The sequence below is a fragment of the Eschrichtius robustus genome, chromosome 11 (genome assembly GCF_028021215.1).
Source record: "Eschrichtius robustus isolate mEscRob2 chromosome 11, mEscRob2.pri, whole genome shotgun sequence".
In the NCBI taxonomy this organism is placed as follows: domain Eukaryota; kingdom Metazoa; phylum Chordata; class Mammalia; order Artiodactyla; family Eschrichtiidae; genus Eschrichtius; species Eschrichtius robustus.
In genome coordinates this window covers 113,504,851-113,521,920 of record NC_090834.1, presented here as the reverse complement: position 1 = coordinate 113,521,920, position 17,070 = coordinate 113,504,851, and the positions used below count along the sequence as shown (strand labels likewise).

The 17,070-nt window shown below is 64.0% G+C and overlaps 1 protein-coding gene across 3 annotated transcripts in view; it reads left to right on the top strand.

Annotated features, from left to right (window-relative positions):
* BRSK2 (BR serine/threonine kinase 2) overlaps positions 1-17,070 on the top strand; it is a 65,091-nt gene that overhangs the window by 25,685 nt on the left and 22,336 nt on the right. For all 3 annotated transcript variants that reach the window (XM_068554791.1, XM_068554790.1, XM_068554788.1), the window contains exon 2: positions 15,984-16,078. In XM_068554791.1, the coding sequence (XP_068410892.1) occupies positions 15,984-16,078 (95 nt within the window). The remainder of the gene's footprint in view (positions 1-15,983; positions 16,079-17,070) is intronic.

Genomic DNA, 17,070 nt, shown 5'->3' with positions numbered 1-17,070 from the left:
TTTTTAGCTTTGAAAAAAAATGGTTATTTTTAATAAAAATTATTTATATTTGTGTATACTGGATTTATTATATATACATTTTAAAAATATTTATTTATTTATTTATTTATTTATTTATGTATTTGCACCGGGTCTTAGTTGCGACAGGTGGGCTCCTTAGTTGTGGCATGTGAACTCTCAGTTGCAGCATGCATGTGAGATCTAGTTCCCTGAGCAGGGATCGAACCCAGGCCCCCTGCATTGGGAGTGTGGAGTCTTAACCACTGCGCCACCAGGGAAATCCTGGGTTTATTATATTTAACGAGTTAATAGATATTTGTAAAACTTGTCAGTTTTAATTTCTAATCCAATAAATATCAGTGGATATAACCACACACATGAAAGTTCTCTGGTGTCCCCAGTAACTTTTATGAGCGTAAGGGGATCCTGAGGCCACAAAGACTGAGACTTCCTGACTTAGGGGTCGCAGCACCCCTGTCTGTCACGGTCCTCATGGAGTTGGCGCTGCCCCACGTTGCAGAGGGGAGGGGCCTCCTGACGCAGCCCCTCATTCCTGGGCCCCTGTTGTGTCTGGCTTCTGCCTGGTGCTAACCCCACAGTACTTTGCTGCTGCATCTGCAGAGTCGATGCTTTAAAGAGATGCTCTTTCCAGGGAGGGTGTTCCCGTTTCCTCATGTGTCCCCTCCTTGGTGCACCCTTTCCTGCCTGTGGATTGGGGCTCCCTCAACCTGAAGAGTTTCCTTTAGTGCTTTTGTAGTGCTCACAACACATCCTCTCAGCTTTTGCCTAACTACAAACGTCTTTATTTTGCCTTATTTTTGAAGGATATTTTTGCTGGTTATAGAACTTTAGGTTTTCTTTCAGCACCAAGGATGTGTGTTAAGCCGTCGCCTCCTGGTCGCACTGCTTCTGGTGAGAAGTCAGGCACTACTGATGCCCCCCCGTGATGTGATGTGCGTTTTTCGTCTGGCTGCTTTTAAGATTTTCTCTTCCTCTCAGTTTTATCAGTTTAGCAGTGATATGCCTTGGTGTGGTTTTCTGTGTTTCTGTCATACTTTTGGTTCAGTGGGCCTCATGGACCTGTGGGCTGAAATATCTAATAATTTGGGGAAATGCGTGGCTGTTATCTCTTAAAATATGTCCTCCACCCTGTCCCCCGACCCCCCCTTCTCTTTTTCTGGGACTCCAGTTACAAGTGTGTTGGACTGTTGGGTGCTGTCCCTCAGGTCTCTCGTGCTGTGTGGTTTGTCTTTTTGTTGTTTTGCTCGATACTTCAGCTTGGATGGTTTATATCGACCTGTCTTAGATTTCACTAGTCCTTTCTTCTGTTGTGTCCAGTCTGCTGTTAAGTCCATTCAATGAATTCTTTTTGTGCATCTTTTCGTCTAGTTAAAAAAAAAAAAAATATATATATATATATATATATATTTATTTATTTAGATATATAAGTATTATTGTGAAATCCTTTTCAGAAAATTCTACTGTTTGGGTCAGCTGCAGCCTGCTTCTGTTGGCTATTTTTTCTCGAGGGTAGGTCACTTTTCCTACTTCTTTGTGTATGTCATCATCTTTATTGTGTGCCAGGCATTATTTATTGAAAAGATCAGCGCAGTGGGTAAGGCTTCCCCAGAAAGGGCTTGCCATTCCCTCTGTCAGGCATGTAGGGTGGTAGGACTTTCTCTGGGTCAGGACTAAGTGGATACTTCAGCGAGTTTCTGTTCAGCTCTAGCCAGGTGTCTCAAGGGTGTAAGCTCCATGGTGTGGAACCTCTTTTTGTTGCTGTTGTTTTGAATGCCTGTCCCTGGAGAAGCCCAGTGAGTACTTGTCAAGTGAATGAGTGAAAGAATGAAGCAGGCTCCCGGGATCTCGCCTTCGAGAGGCCGTGCCTGGGTGTGGGTCAGCTTGCAGCCGGGGCATGGGCCGACCAAGGGCCTTTTGCTCTGGCACGTCCATCTGCTCCAGGGCATTATTTCTGTTCACTCTCAGCTACTCCCTTTGGACAAACATTGGGCATCCTGGATTGATCATCTTTTACTGTTTCACCTTTTCTTTTTGCTTTTTGCTCCGCTTCATTGGGCATTTTCTCATGTTTTTAGTCCTTATTTCAGCGGTTTCTTTCTCTAGCCGTTGCTATTATATCTTAGAGCTCTTTCTTGTTTTCTCATCCTTTCTGTAGATTTCTTGTTTTATAGGTGTAGCAACTGATTAAATCCTGGCAAGTCAATGCAATAAACAGTAAAATAATTTAAAAATGTCTGTTTCTACCAAGTCAGTGCTGTTTCTTTCTCAGACTTCCGCTAGTGGTGTGGTTGGCTGTTTACCTTCTGTGTGAGAAGCAAGAATATTTTCTTGCCTGGGTCTCTCCTGGGGGGTCTCCTGCCTGGAGTTCAGAGTGTGGGGGTGTCTGGTGGGGGCATGCTGATGGCAGGGGCTGAGCATTCAGCGTGTCAGAACAAGGACGAGCAGGGCAGCCTCCTGGCCCCTGTGGTCCTGGACTTTGTCCCTGGTTGTGTCTCAGTCTTGGCCTGGAGGGAGGGGATGCTGACCTGGGCTGTCCCCACATCTGTGCCCTTGATACGTGCCCATCTGTTTTTGCAGCCCCATCCCAGGCCTGCCCTCTGCTCCTGGCTGATGCTGGCACCTGGAGTCTCTCTAGGGCACCCTGGAGGCCAGCAGGCCCGGCCCCTGCCCTGTCCCCCATCACCTGCCCCGTGTTTTCCTTCTTCAAGAGGTTTCTGGAATGTTTTGAGATCTCTCCTTTCCACCACCAGGCTCCCTCTTTTTTAACCCAGAGGGTGGGGTCAGTAGGAGGCAACTGCAAGGGACCTGGGTCTGTCTGGCCAGCAGGGCCCTGGCAGCCTCTCCAGGTACTGGCCCCCAGCCCAGACACCTCCTAGGGTCTCCCCGCAAGCACCTGTCCCGGCCCCTCCTCCCCAGAACTCCACCCAGCTCTGCCGTCTCCTCCATCACCTGGGCCAGCAGAGTCCTCTGGGCTCAGCCCTCCTCCCTCCAGCTCCGTCTTCTGACTCCCCATCCGTCTCCAGTGGAGATACTTCTGAGCCACACCGCAGTGTGACCTGCTTAGGAAGTGCCTCCGGGCACCTCCCGGCCACAGGGGGTGTTCCCGTTCCTAGCTGCTTCCGGAGCCCCCTTACTGAGCCTAGAGGCCTGGAGGTTTGGCATCCCCTTCACGTCCAGTAGGTGCCCAGCATCTCGCCCCTTCTCAGCTTTGACCTTGGGAGCCTGGCCTCAGTGTCTCTTGGGGGAGGAGGGTCTGTGTCCCCAGGATCACTGCGGCACCCACCCCCAACCCTCCAACTGGGTCCTGGCAAATGAAGTTCTTCATCCCAGGGCTTCAATTGGTGGTTCCTATCAGCAGTTTCCCACTGGGCACAGAGCTGAGAGGGAGCTTGTTGTTGTTTTTTTTTTTTTGCGGGGAGGGGGGTGTGGGCAGGCATGGATGATCATCTTTTTTCAGGGGTTCTGGGCCTGAAAGCATTCCAAGGCCCTGAGGGCTGCGTTGGGCTGTGGGGCGAGGGTGCCTGGCCCCAGCCTGGAGACCCCCTGGCTGTGCTGAGGGTTAGAACCCTCAGCTGTACGTTTTCGTGGGTGCAATCCCAGATGCCTGTGGGAAGGGGAGGGAGGAAGTGTAGGCTGCTTAGGACTGAGGTGTGTGTGTGTGTGTGTGTGTGTGTGTGTGAGAGTGTGAGAGAGGGATGGGGTATTTTCTCATTTAATCTTTACTGGCATCGGGAGAGGGTGTTAGTACACCCCTGTGGCTGGAGGGGCCACCCAAGTCCCCACCCCAGGCGGAGATGGGGAACCAGGTTTCAAAACCTCGGACCTGACCACAGCCATTGTGCCCACCGCTGGCCAAATATGGCTGGCTCAGCGGGGGAAGGGCCTTCAGGTACCAGAATAGCACCCCGAGCTTCCTCAGGGGCGCAGAATGGCCGTGGAGGTGGGAAGGGCTCTTGGGGATGGGTGGGGAGCGGCCCCCGTGTCCCTTTCCCCCCGTGGGTCAAGGGCTGCCCTGGGGCTTCCGGCCTGTCCCACGGAGGGGGCAGCAGTCCCCTTGTGTTTGGGTGCTGTGGGCGGGGCAGGCAGGGAGCCCAGCGGAGGCGGCTGAGTGGCTTCAGTGCGTGTGAAATATGTCAAGGCTTAATTAATTTAATTTGAGAGGTTCCTTGTCGGAGCGTGAACAGTTGTCTCCCAAGAGACGCCGCCACCGCCTCCCCCTCCCGCCTGCCTGGCGCTGGTGGGCGAAGGAAACAGCGGAATCTATATTGAGAGTGCGCCCTCCCCGTCCCCCGGGGAGCGCGGTGAGGGGTGTCGGGGTGTCACCGGGAGCCCGGAAGCGTGGGCGCACCAGGGGCGGATGCAGCGCAAAGCTGGGGCGCGCGATCCGGACATCCCCGCCAACCGGAAGGGGGGAGGAGAAGGGGGGAGGGAGGAGGAGATGGTTGGGGAGCTCCGACCCCAGGAGGAGAGGCCGAGAGAACCGGGGCGCCTTATCAGCCCACCGAGCGCTGGGGCTGAGTGCGCGCGTGCGCGGGCGGGCGGGGAAAGGAGGGAGGCGCGGGGAGAACCAGGCGGGACCACTAATGAGGGGAACGTGCGCGCTTTGATGTCGGGGCGGCAACTTCAAAGGGGCCGCCCCCTCCCGCGGGTCTGAGTCCGCGGAGGCCCGCGGCGCGCAGGCGGCGGCGTGTTTGAAGTGGGCCCCCTGGGCATGGGCGCCCCCTGGGCGGGGACTCGGGGGGCCCGGGGCAGGTCGGGGAGCTCCGGGGTCCAGCGCTGGTCTCGCCCCGCGCTGCGCCTGGAGGAGCGGACTGTCAAGGCGGACGTGGGGGAGGAGGTCCTGGACCGGGAGCCGGGAAGAGGGGGCGGCTGCGGACAGCGCTCCCAGACGTCCTCCAAGGCCCGGTCTCCCGTCCAGTAGGAGGGATTACTGGGGCCGCGGCCGGGGACGCAGGTAGAGCCCCGCCGCGCTGCTGGCCTCAGGAGGATGGGAGTCGGTGGCCCTTCTCCGTTTATTCATCAGGCCCGCTGAAGGCCGAGCCTGCAGTCCCCGAACTTCCCCAGCCCAACCATGGGGCCCCTGGTGGTCGGGTGGGAACAGAAGTCAGGCAGGATGGAGAGGGCGCTGGCAGCCGGGTGTCCGGGCCGCTGGGGGGGCGGGGAGGGCGCTGCAGGGGGGGGGGGCTTGGCCTCAGCGCGATCCCCCCCACCTCCCACCCCCGCTGGCCCAGAGCAATGTGAACCCTCTCCCAGCACGGTCTCCCCCTCGGGCCTTGGAGGTGGCGAAGTCAGTCCCCCCAGCCCCTGCTGTGGAGGGGCGCTTTGGACCTCCCTGAGCACCGGCTTCAGAGACTTGGAGGGGGCCAGGGTCCCTCCCCGGGTGGAGCCGCGTGGGCCCTGCCCCCCACTTTCCCAGGGCTCCACCTGGGCCCTGGGCCACCAAGCTCCATCCTCAGCCCGGCCCAACTCCGGGCCCTGCCTTGCTGCACTCCCTCCGAGGGGGTGGGAGCTCCTGTAGCACCTCCCCACCCCACTGTTGGAGGGGGGTGTTCTCCTGGACTCTGAGGGCCCTTCTGTGGGCCCGACCAGTGGGAGACCCTGTGGGGGGCCTGGGTGGGGCTGCGTGTCCAGGTGCTGGAACCTGGGCGGGCAGGCGGCATCTCCTGAGGTTGGGGCTGATGCATAAGGGGCCGTGCAGAAGGGTGTGCGTGCCCCTGGTGTCCTGAGCTTACAGGCCACAGCAGTGCCATGTCCCCAGGGTGTGGTGCAGGCAGGCCTCCTGCTCGGCGCAGGGAAGAGCCAGGGCTGTGGCCGGTGGAGGTGCCCCAGGATCGCCAACTGTCTTCCAAGGGCACCCTGGCTCTGGCGTCCACCAGCTCCAGTGTGGTCCGGAGTAAGCCGCCTGCTGTCCCCGGGCGGGGATGGGGCCGTCCCGCTGCTCAGCCGGCCTGGAGGGCAGCGCCGGCTCCTGTCCATGGTGCTGAAAGGGGCTTCATGTGCCACCGCTCGCCTCCTGCCCCTCCTGCAGCCCCGGGCAGCTGCAGGCATTCTTTCCAGCATCTGTTTTTCCCCCACCTCTTTGCCCAGCACACCTTCGACTCCCCAAGCCTGTAGTGAGAGGGTGATGGGGATGGAGCTTGTGTCTACACCAGCTGGGGAAGCCCCGCCTCCGGGGCTGGCCGTGGGGCAGTTTCACCTTGACTCCCTGGGCAGTGGCAGTGAATGGACCTTGGGGTCCTGCAGGCCTTACCCAGCCTTGTGTCCCCTTCGGAGAAAGGGAGGAGCCATTGCAAGGATCAGGGTTCACGTGGGACATAGTCGGGAGCCTTCGTCCTGACCAGACAGTGGCGTGGCTGGAGAAGGGGCCACATCCAGGCCTGACCACTGCCCAGAGCCCACCGCCCGAGGGTCTCAGCCATGGCGCCAGGCTGACCAGGTCTGCAGCCCCCAGGGCCCGTGCCCCAGATGTCGCCGGTGCAGGCAGGGCGAGGGGGCGTGCCGGCCAGGCTTGCCGTGAGAGCTGCTCAGCACTCAGAGGCAGCAGAACCCGACACCCCCCCCCCAGTCCTGTCCTTAACCTCTCCAGGGCCCCTGGGTGCTGGAGTACTGTTGGGGGCTGCCCGTTGCGGCGGGCACAGAGGCCTTTGCTGCGTGTTTGGGGGCCTGGGGAGGGGCTCCCGTTACACTGAGTGACGTGAAGGTACGTGTTTACATAGAGGCCTCTGGAGTGAACGGAAACCCTTCTGAAACGTACCAGGAGGTTTGGGGTGAGAGGAGACTCAGGTAAATACCGTGTGAGCTGAAGGGACCCTGCACAGTTCCCTGGGGCCCCACACGACTGCCACAACCCTGGTCACTAGAACAACAGAATCTTATCCTCAACTCCAGGAGCCGGAAGTCTGCGGTGGTTCTCCTGAGGCTCTGAGGGAGGATGGTTCCAGGCCCCCCACCCCGGGCTTTCGGTGGTTTGCTGGCTCTTCTAGAAGCATCCCCGTGGCCTCTCCCTCCATCTTCACGTGGCCTCCTCCCTGCGCCTGTGTCTAATCTCCCTTTGTCTTTCTCTTACAAGAACTTTGTCTTTGGATTTCGGGCGCACCCACCCTCCATGCAGGGTGATCTCCTCTTGAGATCTATAACTTAAGTATCTCTGTAAAGGCCCTTTTCCCAGACATGCTCACACTCATGGGTTCTGGGCATTAGGATGTGGACACATCTTCTTGGGGCCACCATTCAACCCCTGCACACTGGGTTTGGGGCCCCGAGCGGATCCCAGTTTTGCACTGTCGCTCCCTGCCCGTGGGCTCAAGAGCTGCTCGGCTGCTGCCGGGAGCCCTTGGCCGTCGCCTGGCTGTCGCCTAGCCGTCCCTGGTCCTGCAGGATGAGGGAGGGGATGCCCTTCCTGGAAGCCTGGACCCGGGTGCCACCAGGGCTCCTCCCCCACAGCTGGGTGCCCCGAGTAGGGGGGTGATGGGAGGAGAGCCAGGTGGGGTTAACCGTCACGCTAGTGGAGTGGCCTCCTGCCCCCCCTCAGGATCCCCCACCCACACAGGCAGACAGCGGAGGGGGCTGTGCTGGGGAAGAGACGGGGTCAGTGTGGGAGACAGAGGACGGGCCGAGGAGTCCTCTTTTCTCAGCGGCCACCCGGTGGCGGGAGTTTCCCCAAGGTTTAGAAGACAAGGATACAGCCAGCCCTGCCCCCCCAGGAGTGGGGAGGGCCGTGCATCCTCCTCAACCCACCACCAGCATCCGTGCGACTCGCAGTCCCTCGGGCTCCCAACCCGGCCGGGCCTGGGAGGACTTAGTCCTGGGAGCCGGGCAGGCCCTTGCTCTCCCCCAGCGGTGGCGGGAGCCGGCCAGCTGGCTGGGGGTCGAGACAGACCAGGGTTGAGGCTCTGGCCCTGGGACTCCCTCTGGGTAGGCTGCCTAGGGGGAGAGGCCACCCCTCTTCCCGTCCCAGGGTTTCACAGGCACCTCCTGCTGTCCGATGGGGCTGGGCTGGGCTGGGCCAGCGGGGGGGGGGCTGTTGAGGGATTATTTTTCCTGCTTCCTCAGGTGAGGAAACTCAGGCCTGGGGCGGTTCGGGTTCTTGTCTGAGAGCACTGGCCGGGACCACCAGGCTCGACTGCCGCTGAGGCCATGTGTGCTGTCTGTGAGGCTGTCCCCCACGTGTGTTCAGCTCACACTGGGCACCGTCCCGGCCGTTCCTCTGAGGCCTGGCGGTTGTAGGGCTGAGTGTATTTCTTTGATCTCTGTTGCTGTATAACAAGCTGCCCCCAAAACCTAGTGTCTTGAGACAGCAAACGTTCTCTCACCACCCCTGAGGGGCAGGCATCCAGGCCAACCGAGCTGGGTGCACGGGGCTCAGGGGTCTCACGAGGTTCCAGGTGTGGGCTGTACTGGAGGCTCCCCCCGCCCCTGCTGTCACCTGGAGGCCGTGTGGCCGTCTCCGAGGGGCACTGCCTAGAGACAAGGCAGCCGTCTCCACCTGAGCAAGACCCCAGGGACCCCAAAGGAAGCTGTGCTCTTGTTAGCATCTGACCTTGGAGACAGGAAGCCATCCGTTCTGCCACGTTCCACTGGCCACACAGACCAGCCCTGGTGCAGCGTGGGGGCGACTACACTGCCCAGGGGCCGGTTGCCAGGAGGCACAAGTCACCGGGGGTCCTCGTGGGGCTGCAGTCCACTGAGGCGGGCGGAGCAGCCAGCGCCTAGGTGGCAGGAAGGACCTGCACCGGGAGGCCAGGCGCCACTGCACTGATGCCAGAAGACGTGTCCCCTCCCAGGCTGGGGACTCAGCCCCATTCCTGCTCTTGCCCCGTCTCAGTGAGGGCAGCCGAGCCCGTCTCACCCCGACCGCTCTCTAAGGCTCCCCTGGTGCCAGCCGCGGGCAGCAGGCTGGGCAGCTGGGCCGGGCAGCAGGGCGGGCAGCAGGACCGGGCAGCAGGGCGGGCAGCAGGGCGGGCAGCAGGACCGGGCAGCAGGGCGGGCAGCAGGGCGGGCAGCAGGGCGGGCAGCAGGGCCGGGCAGCAGGGCGGGCAGCAGGACCGGGCAGCAGGGCGGGCAGCAGGGCCGGGCAGCAGGGCGGGCAGCAGGGCGGGCAGCAGGACCGGGCAGCAGGGCGGGCAGCAGGGCCGGGCAGCAGGGCGGGCAGCAGGACCGGGCAGCAGGGCGGGCAGCAGGACCGGGCAGCAGGGCGGGCAGCAGGGCCGGGCAGCAGGGCGGGCAGCAGGGCGGGCAGCAGGGCCGGGCAGCAGGGCGGGCAGCAGGGCCGGGCAGCAGGGCGGGCAGCAGGGCGGGCAGCAGGACCGGGCAGCAGGGCGGGCAGCAGGGCGGGCAGCAGGACCGGGCAGCAGGGCGGGCAGCAGGGCGGGCAGCAGGGCGGGCAGCAGGACCGGGCAGCAGGGCGGGCAGCAGGGCCGGGCAGCAGGGCGGGCAGCAGGGCGGGCAGCAGGGCGGGCAGCAGGGCCGGGCAGCAGGGCGGGCAGCAGGGCCGGGCAGCAGGGCGGGCAGCAGGGTGACCAGCTTTGCTGACTTCCCAAGAGCCAGGGTGGAGCCGCCTCCCCCATCCTCGTCCAGCGAGAGCCTGGGCGGGAGGGGTGGCAGGGCTGCTCCGTCCTGCCCACCCCAGGAAAACAGCATCCCCCGGCGCCCCCGCAGTGGGCGGAAAGTGGGTCGCCGTTAGCTGAGCTTGTGGCCCTGGGGAGCTGGCCACGTGGTCCAGAGGCACAGTGGGGAGTGATGTGCGAGGAGGGCCGGTCGCCGCCCCGGGCGTTAGTGGTGCTCGGTGGTCCTGTGAGCGTTAGCGGCTGGATGCTGGTGTCTCCCGGGTGCTCAGAGGGGCTCTGGGGGGTCCAGGCAGGCTGCCCTGCCCTCCTCCGGGCTCAGCAGAAGCCTGACGGGGGTCTGGAGCTGCCAGGTGACCCGAGCTGGGCTCTGGCGCATCCTGCCCTCCACCCCGTCTGGTCACCCGTGCCCGCGTCCCCAGCGCGAGGAGGCCGGTGTGGGCACACGGACGGGGGCTTCGCAGGAGCGGGTGTGTCCCGTCCCTTCCCCTCAGGGTCTGTTTCCTGTCCCCTGAAGGCCTGGGCTTGTCGGAGGCTGCGGCCCGGCTCTGTCAGCACCACGGACAGCAGCTGGCGCTGCGCTGCGGCAGAGCGGGTTCTGGTTTCCAGGCCGCCTCCCGCTGGCTCACGCGGAGGTAACAGAGAAACGTGCTGACTCCGGGCTGGCGCCCCTCCCCCGCCGCCAGAGCCTCGGCGCCCGCGTCCGGGGAGACAGGCTGACCCCCACCCTTTATCTGAACCTTCGCCCTCTTCTGGGGGGCGCGAGGCAGAAGCCACACGAGGGGGTCTCGGGGTTGGCCCCTGAGGCAGGGGACTCCCCCGTGGGGCGGGGCGGGCAGGAGGGACGGGGCAGGGCGCCAAGCAGGAGGAAGCCCTGAGCCCGTGAAGCTGCGGCTTAGTGCGTCTGGCATTATGGAGACGGCGGGGCGGCGGGGAGAAGGGCCTTTTATGCAAAAACTCCAGGGCCCTGGAGAGCTGACGCCACCGAGGGAGGGGCCCACGGCTTGTGGCTGGGGAGGGAGGGAGGAGGGACTGGGGAGCCACAGAGGACCACGCAGGGGACAGCCCGGCCCAGGGGGTGGAGGGGACTTCTCTCTTCGTTCAGCTGGCTCCATGCCCCAGGGATGGGTGCTCACGGTGGCAGCACGATCTAGATTTGGTGATTTAAACGAGAAATGGCAAAACCAGTCTTTTCTGTCTCTGCTTTCCCGTCTGTGTGGGAGCCACATGCACCCTGTACGTGTCACTTCGCAGGACTCTGCCAGCAGGGCCCGGGGCAGACCCGGCCGCCGTGCAGAGCCCGTGGGATTTGTGTCACCGAGGTCACACGGCCAGTCGGCAGTGTGGAGGCGCGGGCGGGGGCAACCACGCACGGGACCCACGTACGTGTGTGTGCGCTAGCGTGCGCACACCCCTCTCGTGCCCTGGTTCCCGTGTGCAGAGGACTCCCAGGCCGGCACGTGGTGGATGTGCAGAGGACATGGCCGGCGAGCGCTGGCTGGCAGCGTGGAGCTCAAGCCAGGGGAGGCTCGAGGTCACACTCCTGTGTTGTCACGTGGTGGGTGGGACACAGGTCAGCCACGGGGGAGAAGGTCGCGAAGCTCTCCTGCCACAGGCACCGGCTGAGCGTGGCCCCCAGGCCCCGAGAATCTCCCTCCCGGCCTGTTAAACAGGGTGCTGGGAAGGCCCTGGGTGACGGGAACCCACAGGCCATCTTCAGGGGCTGTAAGTGTAGGAAAGGCACCCGAATCCTGGGAGGGAGGCTCCCGCCCACGAGACGCCGCCCCTCCGGAAGGGTGGTCACAGTGCCATGTGGCGGGGGGCTGACAGGCTGAGCCACGGTGCCCCTATCGCCATCCGGGGGCTCAGATGAGGTGGACAGCGCGTGGGCTGGGTGGGTGGGGGGTTGGTAATCAGAGATGGAAACTGACAGAGGAATGTCACTGACAGGAGTGGGACCTCCCTCTGGTCCTGACCCCCCTGCAGCCGCCACTCGCGGGTGGCCAGGAAAGCCCTGGGTGCAGGACGCTCACTGGGCCCCCAAGGGGTGGGGTGGGGCCAGCTGGAGTCTCAGGACCTGACGGCCACAGGCAGAGGAGCGAGGGGCCCCGGTGGGGGGGGCAGGGCCCTCCGGGAGGTGCTCCAAGCATGCCCTGAGGGAGGCCACGCAGTGGCCTGGCACCTGGAGAGGAGACGGACAGCCGAGGGCCTGGGGCGGCTCTGAGCTCAGGACGAAGGGCGGAGGGGCAGGCCCCTGGGAGCCACACTGTCTGCCCACAGGGACTGCAGGGCTAGGGCAGCAGGGCTGGGGCTGCAGGGCTGGGGGCAGCAGGGCTGGGGGCTGCTGGGCTGGGGCCGGCAGGGCTGGGGCCGGCTGGGCTGGGGCAGCAGGGCTGGGGCTGCAGGGCTGGGGGCTGCAGGGCTGGGGCCAGCAGGGCTGGGGCAGCTGGGCTGGGGCTGCAGGGCTGGGGGCTGCAGGGCTGGGGGCTGCAGGGCTGGGGGCTGCAGGAATGGGGCAGCAGGGCTGGGGCCAGCAGGGCTGGGGGCTGCAGGGCTGGGGGCTGCAGGGCTGGGGCAGCAGGGCTGGGGGCTGTAGGGCTGGGGCCTGCAGGGCTGGGGGCAGCAGGGCTGGGGCTGCAGGGATGGGGGCTGCAGGAATGGGGCAGCAGGCCTTGGCCAGACCACCCTGAGAGGTCGAGAGGAGAGCCTGATGCCGCCCGCACCAGACCAGGGCCTTCCCCTCCCAGGTAGGCCTGGGGCACCCACAGAGGCTCATTACTTGGGGGTAGAAACAGCGCTGGAGGCTGGCATACAGTTAGAGGGAGTGACCCCACTGTGTCTGTAGGGAGGGGAGTCCTCAGGCGGCCCTGCTGACACCCCCAGTGTTGACTGCCCTGCTGGGCTACAGGGCTGAGCCTGGGGTGCAGAGGGTCCCCTTCCCCGTCCCCCCCCCCCCCCCCGATGCAGCACTGTCACCTGGCCCAGACCCCTGTCCAGCCCCAATGGCAGTCTCTGGACAGTGGAGTCTGGGCCCCCCTCTCAGGGCTCCCCACAGGGCGGTGGTCCCTTGTGCTCTGTCCACTCCTACGAGCTGGCAGCCCCCTGGGTGCAGGGCCCTCCAGCAGGGTTTTTCCCTGAAGGTACCTGACCAAGAAGAAAAGGGAGGCCAAGGATGCCCAGAGAGCCGGAGGGTGAGGCATCTACTCAGGACCACCCCTGCCTGACCTCTGACCCCACAGGCCCGTCCAGCCACCTCCCATGCTGGACCCCTGCAGGTCTGAGAGCCCCGAGGGCTGCACCTTCCCGCTCTGCACCGCTCCCAGGCCGCCCGGGGCCCTGGCCTCCTTCCTCTGACCAGACTGGTGCCCTGGGTTTGACGGCTAACCGGTGGCCAGCGGGGGCTGCAGAGGGCGCTGAGCCAGGCCTGGAGAGCTCCCTGCCCCCCGCACTGTGGCCGCCTCTTGGCCCTCGAGCCCCAGTAGACGAGTGGAAGGGCCGGGGTGCTCGAGAGGGCCGTTCTGCTGACCCGCGCCCTTGGCCCAGGTGCGGGGAGGTCCCGCACACTTGGGCGCCCTGGGGCGGGGTCTGCTCTCAGTTAGCAGTTCCTGGATCCCCTTGACTCTCTCAGCCGTGCTCAGGAGCCCCGGGAGGTGGGGGCCCATGTTCGTGCACACGCGTCCTTGTGCCTGAGCCTGGGGTGTGGTGGGGAGCTCGTGGGTGGGCCTGGGCTCCTCAGGACGCCCTTGAGGAGCCCCTTCCTGCAGCAGGGCCCAGGCGGCGCAGCACCCTCAAGCACCCGCCGGGCGGGATTGCCTCTGTTCCTCCCGCAATTATCTGTGACGCTCTGTACTCTCCTCTTGACGTGCGCCGTATTTGCTGCAAAGGCAATAATTAGAGGTGAAATCACAATTGGAAAATGAGCCTGAGCTGTTGGAGGGCAGGGTAATTAGGGCGGTCTTGGGCTTCCCTAGCAGGCCCTCTTGAAGGTGCACTCTGCTCCCTGCCTCCAGGGAAGTGGCAGGACTGCTTGGAACCCAAACCTCCCACCCCAGAGGACCCTGGGGCTGCAGGAGACCAGCACAGCCAGGGCGGCCTGGAAGCTTCACCCAGGAGGGGCACCTCCATGCAGGGCTTTGAGGGGTGTGTAGGAGTCTGTGGGCAGAGGACTTTCGGGGAAAGAGGCAGCAAGTGGAGGAAGGTGAAGGCAGGGAGATAGCCACCAGAGTTCTAGGACGCGGCCCAGGGCAGCCCCCTGCACCCCAGCCACGTGTCCTGGCCGGGGGCCCAGCCCGCAGGCCCGCTAGCAGCTCTGAGGGTGTGGCAGGCTCACGCCCTGATGGCATGGGGCTCATCCAGGGCACCTTGTCCACTGGGTCCTTTGTCCTCCTGGCCTTTCTGTGCACCAGCTGGTGATGGAGTTTCTCATCTGTGAGGTGAGGGTGGTAACGGTCCCCGATGTCACACGGCCCCAACGCTCTGTCAGCAGACTGGCTGCTGTGGTGGTCAGTGATGGGGGTGGTGGCAGCGGCCACTTAGTTTTCCACTTCCGGAGGGTCGCCTGCGTCCCTGTCCAGCTCCCTTTTGAGTTGAAGCTCACTTCCCTTTATTCCCCACGTGCCCGTGACCCCTGCCTCCTGAGGACACGCGTGTAGGGGTGTGTGTGCACAAGTGTGAGGCTCATCTGTGGCGCGTTTCTGGGCCATCTGTCCTGGGCATTAGGGACTTGGAGGGACTTGTGCCCCCGGGGGGCGGCCAGGCCGCCGTTGCTGCGGCTCCTCGAGGCCTGTGCACCTTGTCTGGGAGACTCGCCGGGCAGAAGCCTGCTTCTCACTCAGGCGTGCTCCTGCTGGGTTTCTGCGTCTGCGCCCAGACCTGCCTGGTGCTGGGGTGGAGGGCTCAGTGCCAGGCCCGGTTCCCGTGCTGGAGGCCGTCCTGGATTACAGACGCCGGCGACGCTCCTCCTGCTTCCCGGGGCCCGTTCTCTGTGCTCGGCTCCTGACCTGGAATCACAGGGCTCGGGCTCCGGATCAAAGGCAGCTGGTGAGAGCGCCCAGGAGCCCGCAGCCCTTCCCGCGTGGGAGCCGGGGCTCAGCGGGCCCCCCTGCGGGACCTCTGTCCTTCCCCGAGCCGAGGAGCTTCGGGCCCCCAGGCTCAGGGCTCGGGGGTTCCACCGGGCCTGGTCCCCCGGCCCTCGTCCAGCCCCACCTGCCGCTGCTGCTGTGTCTGGGGGGCACAGGTCACCTCCCGGCGGCCGGCAAGCCCACCGCCCACGGGGAGCAGGAAGGAGGGGGACGCGACACTGCTGGGAAGGTGTGACTGCTCGTGACCCCGAAGGCCTGATGAAGAGACGCGCCCTTTAGGGGAACGTGCTTTCCATGCATATTCGTTTCCCATAAAAGGCAAAGGGCTTTGCAAATTGGTAAGAGCCACCCCTCAGCAGCGTAAAAAGGGGCAAGTGCAAAACCGAGTGGTCGGAACCGTGAGACGGTGTCAAGGTCGTAACTAAAGCAGCAGCAACAGAGTCGGCAAAGTGTGAATGAAACTGAGAGGCGTCCGGCGCTCCACATCCCGCAAAACCCAGCAGAGGTCGTGGGCAGGCTGCAGTGCCGTCCTGCGCTGCATCCAGGCGCCCGAATGCCAGAGGCCGCCCGGACCATGGTGGTCACCTCCGTGCCCATCGGGGAACACAGGCCACCGCGGGGAACGTCCAGGTCGGGCCCAGGCTTGGGAGGGGAGAGTGCAGGGCGTCTTGGTCTGAGGCCACAGAGGGTCCAGCGGAGGGCAGGAGGGCAGGAGGCCAGGGGACAGTGACCAGGACTGCGGCTCCCTGCAGCGTGGTGATGACAGCAGAGGTGAATCGGCGGAGTGTCCTGTCCCGCGGGAGATGCAGGGAGGCGGGCCGCGGGGCCGCAGCTGCCGGGGGAGGGGCCTTGGGCCTCTGCCGGTGTCCTGGGGAGAGCAGGGAGCTGGACACAGGTGTCGGGGGCACCTTGTCCGGGGGTCCGAAGGCCAAGAGGAGGGTGACGGGCAGGGGAGGGGCCTATGGGACCTGAGGGCACCCTGGCTCCCCTGCCGAGGGGCCGAGCTCTGGCTAAGGTCTGGGGGAGGGACTCCAGGTGTCGCTGGCCGGGGAGTGAGGGCCCGAGGCCCAGGCTGGAGGGGCAGAGGGCCAGCATGTAGCGTGGGGCAGAGTGACCACACTGGGGACAGCCTCTGGCCAGCGACCAGGGAGCGTGGGAGGGCAGACGTTGGCCTGGGGTTGGCCCAAGACACGCTGAGGGGGGCAGGGGCACAGGATCCCGGCGCTGAGTGAGGGGCTGGGGTTGGGTGCGGGAGGGGCCCTGCTGGTCAGGCCTGGGCGGTGGCCGGACGGGGTCTGAGGGCTCCCCTTGCCCCCAGGCCTCGTGAAGCTGGGGATTCACTGTGTCACATGCCAGAAGGTGGCTGTCAAGATCGTCAACCGCGAGAAGCTCAGCGAGTCTGTACTGATGAAGGTGAGCATGGGGGGTGGGCGGGGGCAGGTGGGGAGTGCCCAGTGGGCGGGGTGGAGCCAGGCTGCAGGCGAGCCAGCCTGGGAAGGGGGGTTCCTGCTGGGTCCTGCTGTCCCATCTGTTGAGAGGGCTGGCTGGCCTCAGTTTCCCCCATTAGAATCAGGAGGAGACCCTGTCTCTGAGGGAGAAGAGGAAGTGCCAGGTCCCAGGAGGCCTCGCAGCCCCTCCTCCTCCCCGCTCCCCCCATCTCAGCACCCCCTACCCCAGCCCTGGTGGAGTCCGGTCCCCTTAGGGACTGAAGCAGACCCCACGTGACTGGAGGACTCTGGGTGGGACCAGACACTCAGCGGGGAGGGGGCCGCCCAGGCTCTGTTCCCCGTCTGTCTGGGCTCATCTGTCCAAACGGCTGTCAACTCAGCGGGCAGGGGTGAGGGGCGGAGGGGGAGCAGGCCTGGCCCTCCAGGCACACGGGGGCAGGAAAGCAGGAGGGCCGTGGTGGGTGCCGGCCAGTGACACAGTGAGGACCCCTCTGGCCGGTGGGGCAGGGGGGGACCGGGTGGGCCCAGCTGGGGAACCCTGGGGGATGCGCCACGGGCTGTTTTTTTTTTTTTTTTGATTAATTTTTTTATTTTTGGCTGTGTTGGGTCTTCGTTTCTGTGCGAGGGCTTCCTCTAGCTGCGGCGAGTGGGGGCCACTCTTCATCACGGTGCGCGGGCCTCTCACTGTCGCGACCTCTCTTGTTGCGGAGCACACGCTCCAGACGCGCAGGCTCAGTAGTTGTGGCTCACGGGCCCAGTCGCTCCGCGGCATGTGGGATCTTCCCAGACCAGGGCTCGAACCCGTGTCCCCTGCATTGGCAGGCAGATTCTCAACCACTGTGCCACCAGGGAAGCCCCCACGGGCTGGTTTTAAGGGGAGGCGGTGGTCTATTGGATGGGGTGGGGGCAGTGCTGGTGGGGGGTTGGCAGATTCCCATCCTGCCTTGGCCAGCGCCC